General features: G+C 39.7%; 1 protein-coding gene across 4 annotated transcripts in view; it reads left to right on the top strand.

Annotated features, from left to right (window-relative positions):
- The window catches only part of LOC145688349 (cadherin-like and PC-esterase domain-containing protein 1), a 1,309,510-nt gene extending 1,298,533 nt beyond the window's left edge, over window positions 1–10,977 (top strand). For all 4 annotated transcript variants that reach the window (XM_081762492.1, XM_081762493.1, XM_081762494.1 and 1 more), the window contains one exon: window positions 9,231–10,977. In XM_081762492.1, coding sequence (XP_081618618.1) covers window positions 9,231–9,368 — 138 coding nt within the window. In that variant the 3' untranslated portion in view covers window positions 9,369–10,977. The remainder of the gene's footprint in view (window positions 1–9,230) is intronic.
- The last annotated feature ends 9,688 nt before the right edge of the window (window positions 10,978–20,665 follow it).

Raw genomic sequence — 20,665 nt, 5'->3', positions numbered from 1 at the left:
GCAAGATAATGATTAAAATAATCAAGAAAATCTCCCCTTTATGGTACTCCTTGCCAATTTTTATGAAGACGTCCTTCACTTGTGTCTGTACAGATATTGTGAAGAATGACAAGAAGATTCATGCTCACATGTGAATAATGCGCTGTGTAGAAAGCGCAGGTTCAGCTAGTCTATATATTAAAATACTAGAGAAGTTTATATGTTGTATCCAATTTTTCGACAATGAGATCTGGAAAACTACAAGTGCTGGAAAAGTGCCGTTTGTGCTGGTTGATTTCAATTTTTTTGGTAGATTTTTCAGTTTTCATTCAAATTTTCAAAAGAATAAAAAGAAAAAAATAAGCAAGGAAAGGGAAAGAAAAGAAAGAAAATACTTGTCTTTATTTTTCTGTTAAACATTTTAGGCGTCATTTTGGTCCTATTTTAACATTTCAACTAGGTTGATACTCTTGTGGAAGGCAACCAGTAGAGGTGCGGACCGGGGTTGATGGACATTTCAGTCACTTTGCTTTTTAATCTGAATGACAAAATCTATTAAAAGCTGGCAACTTCGTAGGCTTGTGGACCCACAATGAGGGGTACACGGATATGGAATTACAAGAAAAAATATTTGCATTTGGTATCATCTGTTACTTATCCGAGTTTACCTGAAACTCACCCCAACATTCTACGTATATATTAAAATACTACATTTATATCTTTGTCTATAGCAATTCACTACCTTTGAGAGTCTTGCAATCCCTTACTTGTGTTCGCAAAAAGACTTACACATATATAGTTGGGGATGCGCACTAGTCGAGACATGTCGGGATTCGAGTCGAGACATACTTTGTAAAATCCGAGAGGAGTCGAGACAAACTTATTTCTCGAATCGAGTTTTCGAGTCGAAACACGAGTCGAGTCGAGACTGCTCGTAAAAATCTCGACTCGACTCGAATGTCTCGAAAATTCTTCTATAATTTTTAATATTATTTTGAAGAAAACGCTCACTATTTCTAGATAACTAGCGAGTGCAAGCTTCATTGAGGATCGACCCGAAGCCGTTACTAAGCTCTAGTCCAGTGAGGTTAATGAGCACGAGATCGGGCTAAAGACAATTTCACAGTGAATATCAAGCTCAAGCTCGAACTAGTGCGAATCTTGACTAGTGTGATCCTCATTGAGATTAGCAAACGCGAACTACATTAAGGATAGAGAGCATGAGCCCGAGTGAGTCACAGTTGCAAAATGACCATTTTTGCTTCTTTCTTTTCTGTTTTTCTCCTACTGGAATTCATAAGGATTATGAACAACAGAAGTGCTTGCTAGAAAGACCTTAATCAGCATGTGCTTGACTTTTCATACAAATTGCTTAGATATCTAATGCAGTTTACGGTCGCATTTTAAGATGGATCACTAGGTGTTGTCGGTGCTATGCTAAACGCTGCTTGAATAGTGCGGCGTTGCCAGATAGTGTCGAGTGTTTACCGATGCAAGATAATAAAGGAAGTAATCATTAAATTCAGCTTAGATACTTAACTAACTAACTAACTTTATGGCCTATGGAACCCGGAGGTTCAATGCTGCGTTCACAAAAGCTCTCCACTCACTTCTATCCTTAGCTAACTGCATCCAGTTTCTACTTTGTATCTGCGAGATCCATCTTAATATTGTCCTCCCATCCGCGCGTAGGTCTTCCTAATGGTCGTTTTCCGATTGGTCTTCCAGTTAAGACTTTGAAAGCGTTTCTACTTTCTTCCATTCTAGCTACATGACCCGCCCACCTAAGCATCCTAGACTTGACGACCCTAACAATGTTGGGTAAATCATATAAATTATGTAGTTCCTCGTTATGAAGTTTCCGCCATTCCCCATCTCCGTTCTTCTTGGGTCCGAATATTCGTCTCAGGATCTTGTTCTCAAATACTTTCAGTCTATGTTCTTCCCTCAGAGTAAGCGACCATGTTTCGCAACCATACAGAACAACAGGCATGATTATCGTTTTGTATATTTTAAGCTTCAAATTCCTCGACAGAATTCGCGACGACAAGAGATTTTGAACCGAATAGTAACACGACTTCCCTGCTTTTAGTCGACATTTAATTTCTTCGTGAATATGATTTTCCTCTGTTAATATTGATCCTAGATATTTGAAACTATCCACTTCATCAAAAGTAGTATTTAATATTTTAACGCATCCATAATTTGCTGTATTCCGGTCCGGACGCACTTCCATGTATTTAGTTTTCTCTGCATTTACTTGTAAACCCATGTCACTGCAAGCGTTTAATAAGACCTCTGCATTTCTTTCTATTGTTCTCCTATCATCCTCTATTAAATTTACATCATCAGCATATGCCATAACCTGGTGAATACCGTTCAACTGTAGGCCCTGGTTGCTATCTTTGATTTTCCTTATAGCGTATTCCAGAACTAAGTTAAATAATAATGGCGACAACGCATCTTTTTGTTTCAGGCCATTTTCGACGTGAATGCTCTTGGACAAAAATTTTCCTACCCGGACTTTACTTTGGGATTAATTTAAACATATCTTAATTAATCTAATTAGCTTTCTCGGTATTCCAAGTTCTGTAAGAACGTTGTATAATGTTTCTGTCCTAAGCGAGTCGTAGTTGATGTGCCGGGGTATTGTATTCCCACGTTTTTTCGAGTAAATGGCGAATGGTAAATATTTGGTCGATAGTTGATAGATTTTGTCTAAATCCACATTGATAATCTCTAATAATTTCATCTGCGTATGGGGTCAGTCTTGCTAATAGAATATTTAAAGGATTTTATAGGATGTTGACAGAAGAGAAATGCCTCGATAATTATTACAGTCAGTTTTTTCGCCTTTCTTGTGAATTGGAACAATGATTGATTCTTTCCACTCTTGTGGCAATTCTTCCTTTTTCCAGATAAGAAGAATGCGTTTGTGTATCTTGTTCCACAATTTTTTGCCTCCAGCTAAAATTAACTCAGCAAAAATTTCATCTACACCCGGAGATTTGTGTTTCTTTAATTTCTTTATAGCGGTTTCTACTTCTATTCGGTTGGGTTCTGGAATATACGGTTCTGCGGTGTGTATCTCCTTTTCTCCACGCACACTAGTTTTTGGTTGCGTGTTAAGCAAATCGTCAAAGAAATCTTTCCATCTACTTAAGATGCTATCCGTGTCAGTGAGAACTGTACCGTCAGATTTCTTTAATGTAAAAGCACGAGGTTGATAGCCTTTCTTAAATTCGCTGATCCCCTTATACATGTCCCGAATGTTTTTATTTTTACTATTATCTACAAGTTCCTTAATTTTAGCTTTCAGAAAATCTCGTTTCTTTGTTCTAAAAGTTTTGGAAGTTTCCCACCTGACATCTGCGAAATTTTGTGCAGTCATTTCATTCGGATTTTGTAGGCAGCGTAATTTTGCCTGTTTTCTCTTCTCTGCTAGTTTTATGTATTCCTGGTCGAAGCATGGTTTGTTCGTACATATTTCCGCGTGTCCCAATTTTTCTTTTGCTGAAATTTTAATTTCAATCCAGGTATCCTCAACACTAGTGCACTCCCACTCTTCTAAAGCCGAGAATCTATTCGAAACTTCAATCTGGTATTTCTCTCTTACCTGGCTCTCTTCTAATTTCTTTAAATTGAATCTCTCCGTTTTCGGACAATGAATATTATCTTTATTCAACGATAACCTCTCTCGTATTATTGCTGATACCAGTTAGTGGTCAGTGTCACAATCAGCCCCTCTAAACGACCGGACATCAATTATGCTAGATTGCCTTCTTCTATCTACTAAAACATGATCAATTTGATTATGTGTTTTCCCGTCTGGTGATGTCCAAGTGTATTTATGAACGTCGCGATGTGGGAATTTTGTACTCTTCACGATTAGGTTTTTGGATGTTGCAAAGTTCACGAGTCTAACACCGTTGTCATTACTTTCCTTATGCAGACTTTCGTTCCTTATAATCGGTTTGAAAATATCCTCTTGTCCTACCTTCGCATTGAAATCCCCTAATCGAATTGTCATATGTATTCGCGGGAGTTGGTCAAATATCCGTTCCACTTCTTCGTAAAAACTGTCTTTTATATCGTCATCCTTATCTTCAGTTGGGACATGTACATTTAAAACAATAATACCACACCACCGCCCCTTAAGAGTAATAAAAGAAAGTCTGTCAGTATCAAATTCAACCCGTTTAATTGCTGGTAATATACGTTTATGAACGAAAAACCCTGTTCCTAACTGGTGATTTTTGTTTCCTTCAAGTAAAAGAACGTAAAATTTCCGGAATTCGCAGATCCATTTCCTTCCCACCTAACTTCCTGAACTCCTACTACGTCCATCCTGTATTTCTCTAACTCTCTCGTTACGGATTTTAACGCGCCTGCCCTATAAAGACTCCTAATATTCCATGTTCCAAATTTCATGTCGATTTTCTTTTGCTGAGGTCGTCCAAGTTATCAGTCCTTGTCCAAGGCCTTTGTGAATATTTCTGAACAATTTTTTTTTTTTTTTTTTTTTTTACAGAATAAGGTTGTTAGCCCTATCCAAACCCCCAAGCTGGAGGACCACTCCTAGTCTGCTGTCCGCGACAGCTTATTCAGTATATTCGCAGCTAACCTCTATATCTAGAGGCCTTCTCCTCGATCCGCAACCTAAGGACGCGCCATGCCGTGGTGACAGAAACCCACGTTACACGGCAGCTTAGATACTTACTGGAGAAATTAGTTTTCGATCCTTTCCGCAATGGATAGCTAAGTTCCGCTTCTTGAAGTGCAACGCTAGAATCCAGGAATTTTCTTATTGTGACTACCACAGTGAACGTACAAATTTGGCAACAACGCGTTATGGCGTTCTGCGCAAGTTTCTTCTCAAAATGTATTCCCTTAAAGATAAATTAATATTTAAATAAAATGTGAAACATAACACGAAAAACAGTTGAACAACATATCTATTTCGTAATAAGATTCGCTACTTTAAAATACCTGACACATACAAATAAACATTACATAAGACTGGGTCCTCCTAGTAAAATTTAACAGCAAGTGACATCTTGTGTGCTCATTGTAAAACGAATCAAATATTTTCTTTTATTTGTTTTCTTTTACGATATCAGAAGACACAACCAAATGAATCAGTGTCTTACGTTGTAGCTGAAACACAACTCTATCTTAGACTACAATATTTATAATGTGTAACGTTTTATTGGACAGTAGTTAAGGGAATGAGCTCAATTACGTACCGCCTTCCGTGTGGTGACCCACCTTAAGAATTCAGGTTGTTACTAAAACCTTGAATACTGAGCAGATGAGCACGCAGAATTTTTTGTTGGGGTGTATTTCTGATACGCAATTAATTCTTCGTAAACGAATACAGCTATATAGTATCTGCAGCGGCTTGAGTTGGATTGAATGAAAAAGTGAACATGTATTCGAACTGCGCAATGTTTTTTTTTTTAATTATCGTAAAACGGAAAAAAAATTAAAAAAAATAAAAATGGAAGCGCGGCTGATGAGCACCAAATATCAAAATTTCACAAGGTATGAAATATTCCTTGACATCAAAGCGGCACAAGTCCAAAATCAGAAAAGAGATTGCCTCATCAACTATCCGTTGTCTTGTCCAAGTCAGTTGCTTCTTGCCATAACTTGTGAAGTTTCCTGCAAGTTAATCAGAATATTGAAATTTCCTGCAAGTTAATCAGAATATTGAAAACTTCCTGCATTTTAAATTTATTTATTATGCACCGATCAGCCAGAACATTATGACCACCTACCTACTATTCGATATAAACAAACCCATCCAGCCGATAGCAGCGTCACCTGCCGAGAAATGCCTGTTAGTCAGACACACGTACGGTGCATATAGTATCAGTGAGATTGCTGGCCGTGTGTAAAATGGGGAAGGCGCGCAATCTATCTGAGTTTGACAGAGGGCAGGTTGTAATGGACCGGACACTCAGCACGAGAATTTCGGAAACGGCGGGACTTGTTGGGTGTTTGAAGAGGGCTGTGGTGAGTGTCTTCAAAAAGTGGCGAAACCATGGGGAAGCGACGTCCAAACGTCGGGGGGTTGGGCTCCCCCACCTCATTACAGATGTCGGACGTCCTAGGTTGGGCAAACTGGTAAAACAGGACAAGCAGCGAACTGTGGCGGAAATAACATCAGACTTTAATGCTGGGCAAAGTACAAGTGTGTCTGAACACAAAGTGCACCGAGCACTCTTAACGATGGGCCTCCACAGTCGACGACTCATCCATGTGCGAATGTTAACACCACGACATCGACAACTACGACTGAAGTGAACACGTGACCATCGCCACTGGACTTTGGTATAGTGGTTGTGGTAGAGCGTTGCATTGTCTGATGAATCCCGATACCTTCTTCATCATGACGATGGAAGAGTGAGAGTTCATCGTGTTCCAAGGGAACAGCTCCTTGACACCTGTACTGCAGGACGAAGACAAGCTTCCGGCGGCTTAATTATGCTCTGGAGAACATTCACGTGAGCATCGATATGTCTAGTGGAGCTCGAGCAAGGCACCATGACGGCCGAGGCGTATCGCAGACTGCTTGCTGACTACGTACATCTCTTCATAACGACCATGTTTCCCAACGGTAGTGGTATTTTTCGACCAGATGTCACAAGGCCAGGAGTGTGATCGAATGGTTCGAGGAACACAGGGGATAGTTTCAAGTGATGTGCTGCCCCCCAACTCGCCATATCTGCACCCAATCGAGCACATCTGGTATGTGATTGAACGTGACTCAGAGCGCATCACCCCCCTCACCGGAATTTACGGGAATTAGGTGACCTGTGTGTGCACATGTGGTGCCAACTCTATCCAGCGACCTACCAAGGATCATTGCGTGCAAGCTAAGACGCGCCTTCTTGTTATCCGCGCCAAAGGCAAACATACTGTCAAATAGATAGGTAGTCATAATGTTCTGGCTGATGTGTGCGTATATTTTAACTCGTATATTTTGTCTCGACTCGAATTCGAGACTTATTGTCTGGAATTCGAGTCGAGTCGAGACAGAAACATATTTTCGAGTCGAGACACGAGTCGAGATGACCTTTTATAGAGACAGGCTTAAATGACAACTCGACTCGACTTGTGCGCATGCCTAGATATAGTGAGAAGTGGGAAGGAGATTCACGCTCATATTGGAACTGTGTGCTGTATAAATAGTGCATGTTCAGCTAATTATTATGAAATTCATTGTGGTGTATTTGTTGTTTTTCTTCTGTAAGAAGTTAAAGAGGAAGGCTATTCTATTGCTAATAGTTAAAAATATTTGATGACCAATGTGTAAGTAAAATGAAATTTAAGAAAAAGTGGGTAGGATAATCAGCTGTTATCAACAAGATTGCACTTACTTGCTTTCTTGTACGACCAACTTATGTTTTTGAAATGAAATCAACGGAAGTTCTAGTTTTATATCTGTCATTTGAAATCTGTCAGTTTAACGCCCCACGAAATGTTCGTTAGGGTAAGGGAGATGGATGATTAAGGGAAGTAAATTATGATAGAATAATTGGTAGAATGTTAATATAGGAGGAAACGAGAGTACCCCGAGAAAACCCACGGACACGATGGTGTCCACAACAAACATATTTGGCTGGAGAAATTTTGGACCTCACTCACCAAAGGTAAGAAATATACCACTGATCCCCCGTACCCACTTCTAGTTCAATGCTTAAAAGATTATAGGAAATTGATTATTAATAAAGGTGAATTATCAAAATATTTGGTGGAATGAAGATGTGGGATAAAACGATATAACTTCGAGAAAACCCACGGATATGATGTTGACCACCACAAACTCACATGAACTGGGAACGAACCAGAGACCCCTTGCAATAGAGTTGAATTGTCTATGTCTGAGGTTTCTCGCGTCGATTCATGCTTTTATACAGCATTATGGAGTATGTTGTTATATAAAGGAGGATGATGTCATACGAACAACACCTGTGTCCCGTGAACATAACGTGAAGATGTTTTATTTTATGGTATGGTAGTTTATAACTAATATTGAAACTAGTGTTGCCCACGGGACAAAAATTTCTCGTATCGTCTCGAAAACTAGATGAGAAATAAATTTTCAAATTCGAGACGAGGCGAGGAATTTGTCGAGTCTCATAAGCAACACTAGTTTCCTTTTATCTTAAATAAAGTTTTAATATTACATGATTTATAGTATAAACATATAAAGTGACGCGCGAACATAATGAAGAGTATTTATCCACGTTTAAATATTCATAAATCATTACACAATATACTTCAATAATATATTTGGTGTAAATGTTGCTAGATCATATTCTTCATATACCTTTTTTCTGATAACTTCAAGATGAAATTAAGAAGAAAATCAGAGCAAAAAAATTTCTTCATAAATTTACAAAACAAAACGAGAAACAAATCAAGCCGAGAAGAGTTTTTTTCAAGAATCGAGACGAGACGAGAAATAATTCTTCGAGACTCGACACAAGACGAAAGTTCTTTAGCACGAGACGAGACGAGATGAGGAAGCCTTATTTCTCGTTTCTTCTCAAGGGCAATACTAGTTGAAACCGGAAGTATAGTAGAGTTCTAACACTCCCAGTTCTAGTAGAGAAATCAAGTGGAGATGGAATATGTTCTTGGATCGCTTGGTTGATTGGAAGGTTTAAGCAGGGAACCGCTTCTTGTTATCTATTTCCGTTTTTACTTTACAGCGATCAACGTTAAAACCGAAAATGGTTGATTTCTGTCACTTTCGATTCGAATGTAAGGTTAATAGAATTTGGTGATTTTGAGTTTAATGTCCCGTTCAACAGCGAGGCTATATGAGACGTGGACCTACTGATTAATGCGGAATCCAAACCACATGAGCTCCCCCCCAAGAATCAAACCGGGGTCTCCCACGCCAGAGGCGCGTATGTTATCCGCTTAGCCACGAATAATTAATTAATAGAATATATAGCTATAATTATATAAGCCCTATAGTTATATGAACCACTTTCCCATACTTTCTCATATCACCCAGAAGACAAGCAAAGTTATGCTTTCAGTAGAATTTTCTGAAGAAACCTAAAATTTTGTCTTATTAGTAGCATAATGAAATTAAATGCTAAATAAAATTGAATTTTAAAAAGAAGTGATATCTATAATTTTAACGATTATGTAAAGCGTTAAAGCTGATTTCAACATACCTCATTCTTTAACTTTGGTCATGCTTCTAACATTTCTTTTTCCATTTCCAGATTGTACAAATGCCAACAGACGAAGATTCTCCCTCTGTGGGTCGTTCCAGTTCGTATCACGTGGAGGGACCTATCAACGCTATTTACACCGAGGTTCTTCTAAGTATATTGTGCCAAAACAGTACGAAACCAACTTGACAGAAACTTAAGCTATTTACTAATTGACCTAGGGTGATTCAGTTAAATATTGAGTGCAGCGGACAACGAGCAATAATGATTTTCGCGCAAAAATAAAGAAAAGTGAAGTTTGAATTTTCAAGAAGCAACTTCGTTTTTATGTAAAATTCTTTACTTCATGCGTTCTGATTCCAGAAAACACTTTAGTAGATTGTGTTTATTGATATAGTCACTACAACTTCTTAAATTAACAGCAATCAACTTCCATGTAATAACCCTGCATTATTTTGCAGATGGACTTAATTGGTACAAAATTGATTACAATTAAACAAAAATAAATAGAAAATGTGTAATGTGCTAGTGTGTGTGTGTATGTGTGATCAATTCCCAAGTTGATAACAGAGCTTCTGGAAAGATTGAGTGTTCAAGCTTATTTTAAGACGAGTGTACATGGTTAAGCATAAAGACTATATCCTAGTGACCTCACCCTACCAACGCACATCTATTATCTTAAAATAATATTTTCCTCCCAAAATGAATTTAGTAAAAGCTACTGTCATTGCAATCGTTAAAATGAAAGTTTGTGTGGACAGTTCTCCATGGACTGGTAGAATATGTAATATATTATATTGTTGCAGTAGATGTAAAGCTCATGATTTTTCATCTATTGCACGATTAAAGAAAGAAAGAAAAGCTTACGACAATTTTAGTTCGAGGTTTAACTGGACGATTTCCTTTTGTGGTCACCCTATACAAATCACGAGAATTTGTTTTCAAACTCAATATTAATTACGCTAAGTCATATTGATTTTACTTAGTATTTTAGATCGGTTAATATTCCAATTTATGTATAATAAAGAATAAGAGTTATCAACATTATCAATGTGTACATGTGATCATTTGCTGAACAGTCTTAGGAAACTAAGCCTGTTGTAAACTTTTACTTAATATGTGCTGAAGCCATGTATGTTTATGTGGATGTGTGGTTGAAGTGTTATAGGGTTTGACGTTCTGTGACAGCTCATTTCTTTCATAATTCTGAATATGCTTTCAAATGATAAATGCAATCAACCATTTCATTACTGTTTTGGTACGGTACTTACTATTAATAACTGAAACTATTTATTCTGTTATTACGGTATATATTTTTCTAGATGCAAAAGTGCACTAAATTAACATCTGGTATTAAATAATTGATATCAAAATATAGTCTATACAATTAGTATATTTCAGTTTAATTTAATTTGAATTGTATTAAGAACATATGTATATTTGTGTCATTTTCTCATTTCACAAATTTACTATGAATTAGCTTGTCAACCCTCCTAAACTATGCCGCATGATGCACTAAATGGGAGGAGTCAGGTATGAGGAAATGGACCTCTTATCTGTTTCAATATTTGCTCAGAAATACTTACGGTATACTGACGCGCCAAAATACACATCCGCTGATGAAAGACATAATGATCAATACAGATATTTTAGCTGTTTGTAAGTCAGATTTTGAAATATGTATCTCAATAAATGATATGGTATGTTCTGTGATAATAAGGAAACTTACCAGAAATTGGTATTGACAAATAATTGATTTTTTTCTGCTATTGAAGAAAAATAAACAATTTTAGAAGTATTTAAATAGTTTTTCTTCATATTATCATCACCTTTCATAGTTTTGTTCTTATTTCCCATGAACAGCAGACCCTGCATGTATCTTAAAGCAACATGAATTTATTCATTAAGAAGAGAGACATTCACTGGTGTTAAATTTTCATGATTTGTAAATTTTTAAATATGAATAAACATCTCACTGGACATGTAAGTAAACATAATTGTAAAAAAATATATGAGCCTGTGACCTTATACAGGTTGTAACATACGCCTCTTGCACAAAAGCAACCTTGTTATGAGTGAAGGCACGAAAAAAATGTAAAAAGAGTAATTTGTAGGAAGTGATAGGATTCAATCTAAATTGTTCGATTTTTTCAAATCGAACTAGCAGGTTTGGCTCCACACTGGTACTTGTCCCAGTGATAATTGAAAAAAGAAAACAACGTTTTCTGCCAATGTAACAACAGAAGAAATGAATAGTTGAACAGAAAGCAAGTTAAAATTGTGCTGTAGGGAAGAAACAAAAATGCTACAAATCTCGGTTAAAATCACTAGCATAGTTAGGTAAGCTGACTTCCCGGGATAAGGGAATGCAATTCATAATGAGTTCGTTATGAAAATCATTTAAGATGTGAAATAGATAATGCAGTTAAACTACATTTATGTTCTTGCTTGCGAAGTTTACTGGGCAGACTATATATGTCACTGACAATAAATTTCCGTACCTTATGTACGCACTGTACACGCTTCAAGACGAAACTCTTGTGGGCATTACTGCAACAGGGTGTTGAAATTGGTTTCTCTCCTGCTGGTATCACATGTGGATACCGTGTTGTATACTACCACGCACACATGTCGCAGTGTTTCAGGTGTTATTTCTCCCCGTCCCTGATATTCTCCTTCAGGTGATCCTTTGGTTCGATACACAGCTGACTTAAGATATTCTCAGAAGTAAGAGTCTATTGGAGTTATGTCATGTGACCTGGATGACTATTGCATAGAATCCCTACGACCAATTCATCGACCAGGAAGCACTGACTTGTTTAACCACTGTGCTAACCTGGATATTTGTACATACGACCTCGTCACGCCCTCATCAACGTAGCTAGTAAGAACTGCCACCTACCGGCAGAGGTGAGGCTTTGGCTATCCTCCGAAATGGGTAACTACGTCGTGGCCTTGGGTCCAAGAGATAGGATTACATTGTATCCCAACACGTATGAAAGAGATGTAGTGGTGTTCCCAGGGGAGATCCATTCCCTACTGAGAGGATGATGTAGCTTCGCCCTCAAATACCGTTTCGTGTGTGTTCTTTTGTCCGGGATGGGATATTCGTATTCTAACCTCGCACACTCGTATCTCAAGAGTAAGATAAGTAGTACGATAAATCATTCATCCCAGGTTTCTGTGCACGTTTACTGGGTGGAGGATCCACGGCCCTAACAGAGAACCCGCCGCGCCCAAATGGCAATTGTTTTTAAAGAGAAAGAGTCTACATGAGCCATTGAGTCTGGTAGTGTACGATGTGCCTCTTCCACAATTAGAGGGAGTTCCATATTAGTTCAATGGCCCTATGAATAGAAGGTGTGATGCCTCCTCCTAATGATGGTCTAAACATACCATTGAGTTCGGAAGGTAGTTTAACTTCAAACTGTACGTGGTGATATCTATACAAGCTAAAACTAGATAGTCCCTTACATTTTAGGCAAGCCCACCAGGAGATGCTGCCTTATTTCCAAATGAACATGCTTGTACGCAGATGGTCTACATCTTTCATTAGCTCTGGCAATGTACGATTTATCTCTGTCGTAATTAGAGGAAGTCCGTATTGCTATGATGATTCTACTGGGAAGGAAATGTTAGTCTACCGCCTGGAGGGGAACCGAACGGTGACTGGGGAAAGATGCCGATTCCAGGTATCTAGATAAAATTTCCCGATTCCCGTAGAAGGCAGGAAGCTCTACAGGATAAAGGGCTGCTACTAATCTCAAGTGCTGACTTAACACGTATCATTAGATCCGGGATGAGATACGGGAGTATCTCGACGTACGTGGTACCTCTCACGAATGGCGGTAGCCAGTGAACAATAGAAGTAGGCAGGGTGTGAAATGAACAAGTTCCCTCGGGCATGCCTGGGGCCAGTGTTGGGCAAAATCAATTGAAATCAATTGCAATTGATCAATCAATTGAAAGTAATTGCTCTGAAAATCAATTGCAATTGATTTCAATTGCAATTGATTTCAATTTGTAATTGACAATTAATTTCAATTGCAATTGAATTCAATCATAAAATTTGCAATTAAATTTTCGTCAATTGTTAATTGTTAATTGGTCACCAGGCAATTGAAACTTTTAATTGTTAATTGTCAATTGCAAAGGGTGCAATTGAAACATTTAATTGTTAATTGCAATTGACAATTGAAACTTGTAATTGTTAATTGTAATTGTTAATTGTAATTGAAATCAGCAATTAAAACTGAAGATAAGAAGATGTGTGTGTATTGTGTTGTCCACTTGTTACTGTTTTACATATTTCAAATAAGGTACTTATAAGAAATGCTGGATACCTACCATCCCTTCCCCCCCCCTGGGAAGAAAGCCAGGAAACTAAGTATTTTTTAAAATATATTATGTTTATGGTTCTATCCCCCTCGAAAGAACTCTATATGCCCGTCATGCATACAATAGGAATGGGCACCAGCGAGTTCGAGCGAGTTTTCTTTAAAACTCGACTCGACTCGAAGCAGACATCTTTGAGCTCGACTTGAGATCTCGGCTCGAAAAATTCCCCCCAACTCGACTCGAATTCGGATCGAGTTTCCAGTCGAGTCGAGCCAATTCGAGCTAAATCCTTTGTGTAGTTCCAAGTACTACTATCTTCAAGTATCCTACATAGACAATATAATAATCAATGATACTACTACTACTACTATAATTAATTATCATTATAACACCGTGTACCTGTATAAACATGGAATATAGGCGGTTTGTATCGGAATACTAAAAATTAGTTGACTGTCGATCTTGGTCGTCAAGAAATCTTCAGGAGGCAAGGACATCGGTCACGAGGTTCTTGGTTTGAGTTCAGGAGGAGCAAGTATTCGGGCTCGAGCCAAAAATTGTTAGAAGTTATGGGACTCCAGCCAAACATGTTCAAAACTGCTCGACCCGGGCTTAGGGTTGTCAACAGCTCAAGCGGCTCGCTCACAGCTTATTCACTTATCGAGCCGAACCGAGAAGTAAGCCGAGCCAACAGCTCATCCAACCGAGCCAGCTCCAGCCGATGGCTCACACGAGCCGAGCCGAATTGAGCTGATTGCTTACCCCAACCGAGCCCGTTCGAGCCATCGGCTCAGTTGAGCTGACTCGAACCCAGCCTATGGACTCGTTTCAACGGAGCTGGTTCGAGCCATTGGCTCCAATCGAGCCGAGCCGATGACTCGTCTTTACCGAGCCGGTTCAAGCCATTGGCTCAATTGAGCCCAGTCGATGGGTAATCCCAACCAAGCCAGCTCAAGCTGTACGCTCAGTTGAACCAAGCCGAGTCGGCTGACATCACTATTCCGGTTGGGCTTCTACTTTGGCTAAAAAATTGGACCGTGCAGTTCTCAGCCTTGATGGTAAGAACTACAAAAAATGATAAGAAATCTTTAGTTTTACGTCTCACGCTTATGCCGGATAGGCAAAAGGAGACGGTGATGATAGGAAATGAATGAAATGAAGAAAGTGGGAGGAAACGGGAGAACCCCGAGAAAATCCACGAGCACGGTGTTTGTCCACCACAAAGTACAAACTGCGCGAGCTGGGATCGAACCAGGGACCTCAAGCACCGGAGGTGAACGCTCTACCACTGACCCACCGCGCCAACTGGTAAGAACTACAGTATATACTTATATTGGTGCTCACGGCGTCATTAACTTGTTCCGCCACCAACGAATTTTAAGGTACTTTGTTCTGCATCTTTTGTGCGTGTTTTGTGTCGCTTTATGCGCCTATTCCCACATTTTGTGCATCACCGGAAGTGGGTCAAAATGGGCCTACAAATATGGCGGAACAAGTTATTGCTCTTCTGCCACCAATGAATTTCGAGATTGTTTCCTTCACATCGTTTTGTGCCGTTTTGTGCGTCTACTTCCGTTTTGTACGTCGTGGGAAGTGGGTTAAAATGAGTCCCCAAGGTGGGACGAAAACGATCAAGAGTTCCGCCACTATTAAATCTCGAGGTCGTTTATTTCACATCGCGTACCCTTTTGTACGTCTATTTCGACGTTTTGTGCGTCACTGGAAGACGGTCAAAATGGGCCTCGAAGGTGGGACGAAAATGACCCACTGCTCCGCCACTACCGAATTTCGATATCCTTCCTTTCGCATCGACTACTGAATTTTCGTGCTGTTTCGTGCCCCCATTTCCACGTTTCGTGCGTCACCAGAAATGGGTCAAAATGGGCTTCCAAAGTAGGACGAAAATGACACACTGTTCCGCCACTATCGAATTTCGAGGTTGTTAATTTTACATCGCGTACCCTTTTGTGCGCCTATTTCGACGTTTTGTACGTCACTGGAAGATGGTCAAAATGGGCTCGAAGGTGGGATGAAAATGACCAAGAGTTTCGCCACTACTGAATTTCGATATCCTTCCTTTTGCATCGACTAGTGGATTTTCGTGCTGTTTCGTGCCCCCATTTCCACGTTTCGTGCGTCACCAGAAATGGGTCAAAATGGGCTTCCAAGGTAGGACGAAAATGACACACTGTTCCGCCACTATCGAATTTCGAGGTCGTTAATTTTACATCGCGTACCCTTTTGTGCGCCTATTTCGACGTTTTGTGCGTCACTGGAAGACGGTCAAAATGGGCCTCGAAGGTGGGACGAAAATGACCCACTGCTCCACCACTATACCTACCGAATTTCGTGGTCCTTCCTTTCGCGTCGAGTAGTGAATGTTTTGTGCCGTTTCGTGCTCTTATTTCCACGTTTTGCGCGTCACCAGAAGTGTGTGAAAATGGACGTCCAAAGTGTGACCAAAATGACCCATTGTTCCGACACTATCGAATTTCTAGGTCGTTTCTTTCGCATCGTTTAGTGATTATTTTTTTAAAAGTTTCCTGTGCCTACTTCCTCGTCTTGTGGTCACCGGAAGTGAGTTAAACGGGCCTTTAAAGTGGGAGTTAAATGGCTCACTATTCCGCCACTATCGAATTTCGGGGTTGGTTCTTTCGCATCGTTTAGTGTGTATTTTGTACCGTTCTGTTCGCCTACTTCCACGTTTTGAGCATCACCAGAAATGCGTCAAAATGGTCCGAGAAACTAGAGCCATTGTTCCGCCACTATCGAATTTGGGGGGTCGTTTCTTTCGCATCGTATAGTGCCTGCTTTGTACCGTTTTGTGCTCCTATTTCCACTTTAGTGCTTCTATTTCCACTTTAGTGCGACAACAAAAATGGGTCAAAATGGCCTACAAGTATAGCGGAATAACTTAATGCTGTTCCGTCACCATCAAATGAGGTCGTTTCCTTCACACTTTTTATACATGATTTGTGTCGCTTTGTGCATCAGTGGAAGAGGGTCAAAATGGACCTTGAAAGTGGAATGAATATGTCTTTCTCTGCCATATTTGTAGGTCACCTTTGACCCACTTTCGTTGGCCTACAAAACGTGAAAGTATGCGCAGAAACGGTATAAATATGCACTAAACAATGCGAAAAAAGCGACCTTGAAATTCGATACTGGTGGGAGAGTGGATCAGTTTTCTTCCCACATTGAATGCCCATTTTGACCCACTACCATTGATTCACAAAACGTGGAAATAGGCTTACAAAACGGTAGAAAACACGCACAAGACGATGTGAAGGAAACGACCTCGAAATCGTTCCTGACGGAACAACATTAACTTGTTCCGCCATATTTGTAGGATAACGTTGACCCATTTCCGGTGACGCAGAAAACGAGGAAATAGGCGCACAAAACGACACAAAAATGGTAATTTAGCTTAATTACATGGAAATTTTAAGTTTGTAAGCTTAATTATATGGAAAATTTTATACATTTTTCCTTTAAGTTGGTCTACTTTACGTTGATTTGGGACTTTTAAATTGTATTCATTTTTCCACTGAAAAATATGTATAATTCAACAAGTTGATTTGATTTTGAGTTGCTTTTGGGGTTTAACGTCCCGGTCAGCAGCGAGGCTATATGAGACATGGACCTACTGATTAACGTGGAATCCGAACCACATGAGCTCCCGCAGGAAATCGAACCCGGGTTTCCCACGCCAAAGGCGCGTACGCTAACCGCTTAGCCACTGAGGAGCTCTATGATTCAACAAGGAAATATTTATTAGTTATAATTATAATAATTATCTATTTATATATAATTGAATTCATTGTAATTTGGTCCATAACAAACACTTTACCATTTCGTACTAGCTGTTATACCCGTTCTTCGCACGGATCAGATAAAATATCAATGTAAACAAATTGAACTACGGGAGAACAGTTAAGAAACATTTCTAACATTGGATATATTTTGTGTGAATATATATCCAACAACGTACATGTGCTTTCATTGGGAAGGCCGATGGGGCTGAATTTGAACGTAAACACTATCGGGGGTGTCACTATACGTCTGAGCAACCCCGATAAATATGGATTCGACACAAATTCTACTACTTTTACATGTCCCGGTGAACACCCCCTCAGACCCCCTTGGTTCGTATTGTGAAACAATCTCCTCTGGCCCCCACCAACCCCCAACTAATACCACGAAAACTATGAATGTGACACTAACATCTGCCCTTTTCTACTACTTTTTACATATGCCGGTAAAAATCCCTATAATCCTCTGGTTCCAATTTTGAAAAAAACAATGCCTCTGGTCTGCAGCCGATGGGGGCTGTATTTGGAAGTCAACGCCTGTGGAAGTATCACCATTCATCTCAGCGACAGCTAAAACTACGGATTTGACACTAATATCGGTCACTTTCCATTAGTTTTACATGTCTCGCAATTCCCCACCCCCGGTGACTCCCGGCCCGCATACAATGCTGGCTAAATTTGAAAATCATCGCTAATGAAAGTATCACCATTAATCTCAGCCACCGCGAAAACTACGGAATTGACATCGGTCATTGTGGATTATTTTTACATGTCTCGTGATCCCCTTCATAATGCCCCCGTTTCTTATCTGATGGGGGCTAAATGTGAAAGTAAACGCGGTCTTGAGTTTCACCAATGAGCTCAGCTACCCCGAAAATTATGAATTTGACATTAATATCGGTCATTTTCGATTATTTTTTTTACATGTCTCGGAATTCCCCCCTCTGGTGACCCAAGGCCCGCATACAACGGTGGATGAATTTGAAAGTCATCGCTAATGGTAGTGTCACCATTGATATCAGCAACCGCGAAAACTATGGATTTGACACTAATATCGGTCATTTTGGATTACTTGTACGTTTCGGTATTTCCCCCCTCCCCCCCATTGACCCACGGCCCGTAGCAGAATACGGTGAATTTGGAAGTTAATGCGATCGGAGTTTCACCATTGATCTCAGCGACCGCGAAAACTATGAAATCGACACTGATATCGGTAATTTTCTACTACTTTTACATGTCCCGGTAAACGCCCCCCTGAGACCCCCTGGTTCGAATTTTTTCGAAAAAGCTTTGCCTTGGTGTGAAACCTGGACCAAGGTATCTTTGACCAAAATTTGGTAACTCTCGGTCGACTTGTCTGGTCCCCAGGCCGGTCCCGGTAAACGTCTCCTGGAGACCCCATAGTAAGGAATTAAAAAAAAAAAAAAAACTCTTCGTCTTGGTCTGGGGCCTAGACCAAGCTACCCGTGACCAAATTTTGAAAACTTCCGGTCCACTCGTCCCGTCCACAGGCCGCACAAAGATAGACACACAGACACACGAACAAACTATTTTATTTATATTAGAAAGGTCAGATCCGCTATTATTGTATTAGTGCGATGCTTGAGCGATTGATCGTAGAAATTCAAACTCCGATGAGTGATAATTTTATAGGCTTGTTTTATTACAAGTTTAAACTCTTTAGTCAGTAGAGAAGAGGGCGTGAATCATGGGTCAGAGTTGATGACAATGGGTTTTGGCGGGTCTGTGGGTCACAGTGAGTAAGAGTGATTTATGGTGGGTAGTGGGTCAGAGTGGGTCACGGTGGGTCGTGGGTCACGACGGGTGGTGAGTCAATTGGTCGTGGCTAAAGTTTTCATTGCCCCACGCCCTCTCTGAACTACAGTGTTGAAAATTAATCAGTGAAAATCAATTGCAATTGATCAATCAATTGAAAGTAATTGCTGTGGAAATCAATTGCAATTGAATCAATTGCCAATTAATTTCAATTGCAATTGAATTACAGAATTCAATTGCAATTACTTTCCACTGCAATTACTTTCAATCAATTGATCAATTGCAATTGATTCTCCTTTTTTAATGGCCAACTGCAATTAACAATTAACCATTACTTATTTCAATTGTTAATTGCAATTAACAATTAAATTTACAGATTAATTGTTAATTGTTAATTCAATTGAAATTTGCCCAACACTGCCTGGGGCTCTCTAATTTGATTGGACTCTTCCAGGCTGTGATCACACCGTGGTATTCGGTGGCCCATGTGAGCTTATCCCAAGAATCTGGGTAACGGCGAACATGAGCGGGAGTTGAGTTTGCCTTACAACCCTCGGGTGCCAATGTCTGCAGTGCATGGTAGGCCTTGACTCACTAGCAAGATCATCTCGACATACGTAACTGGTAGACACTCAGGACTTCGGTCAGTGCCACTTCCTTAGAGAATAGGGGTGACATCACAAATTGCTGTTCAAGGTCGAGAGACAAACCTTGAAGGTGCACACTGTGCACAAGGACAATTCATCCAAATACTGAGGAACAACCGTTGGAATGCATCTAGCGGAGCGGGTCCACAAGTCAGGCCAAACAGCCGCAGCTCAGCATGGGTGGCAAGTTAATGTGATGGTAGACCACTTCCATCTAATGTCGTACTGTACGATAACCCTGCCATAGATAATTCCAAGCTCGTGTTGAGAAAGAGAGGAACCCTAAACTTGATCCTGGTTCGTTTACATTGTGGTGTCCAGGTACACTAAGAGGGGAGATGTGTAGTCTCAAGTGCTTGGAAGCACGTTACTCTCGTATGCTATTAGTACATAAACTACTGCCTCAATATGGATAGTGGTGAATAAAATGGTAACAGCCTACAGGGGAATGAAGGCTTCGTGGGGAATTATTATTACGTGTAATCTCTCTCAGATATAAGGATTCCATAATTACTCTTTTATATAATGAATAAGTAAGTAATTAATACTATAAGTAATTAATTATTGAAAGTTGTCACTTAGGCGTAAAAGAATGTAAGACATTTCGCTGGAAAATTGCCTGATTTTTTTAATGTGCGTTCGATAGAAAGTAGGGATGCGCAAGACACCCATTAACTATAATTCCCGCGAGAGTAAGGCCTCGCGTTATATCTGAAATCTACTTTTGTGAAGGGCTCCAAAATTAAAATTCAGTTTGAATGATTGACATATGTTGCTTTCTCCTATTTTCTTAACTCTGTATACTTACTACCTTCTAACGCAGGAATATTAATTGGCGCGCACAAGTAAATATCTATGCAACGAGACCATAAAAATTTAGTTCTTGTATTGGGAAATTACCTAATTCACAGTA

This window comes from Thermobia domestica, chromosome 6, assembly GCF_964235325.1.
Source record: "Thermobia domestica chromosome 6, izTheDome1.hap1.1, whole genome shotgun sequence".
Taxonomy (NCBI): domain Eukaryota; kingdom Metazoa; phylum Arthropoda; class Insecta; order Zygentoma; family Lepismatidae; genus Thermobia; species Thermobia domestica.
The sequence above is the reverse complement of the archived record's forward strand: the minus strand, read 5'-3'. Positions and strand labels throughout refer to the sequence as shown.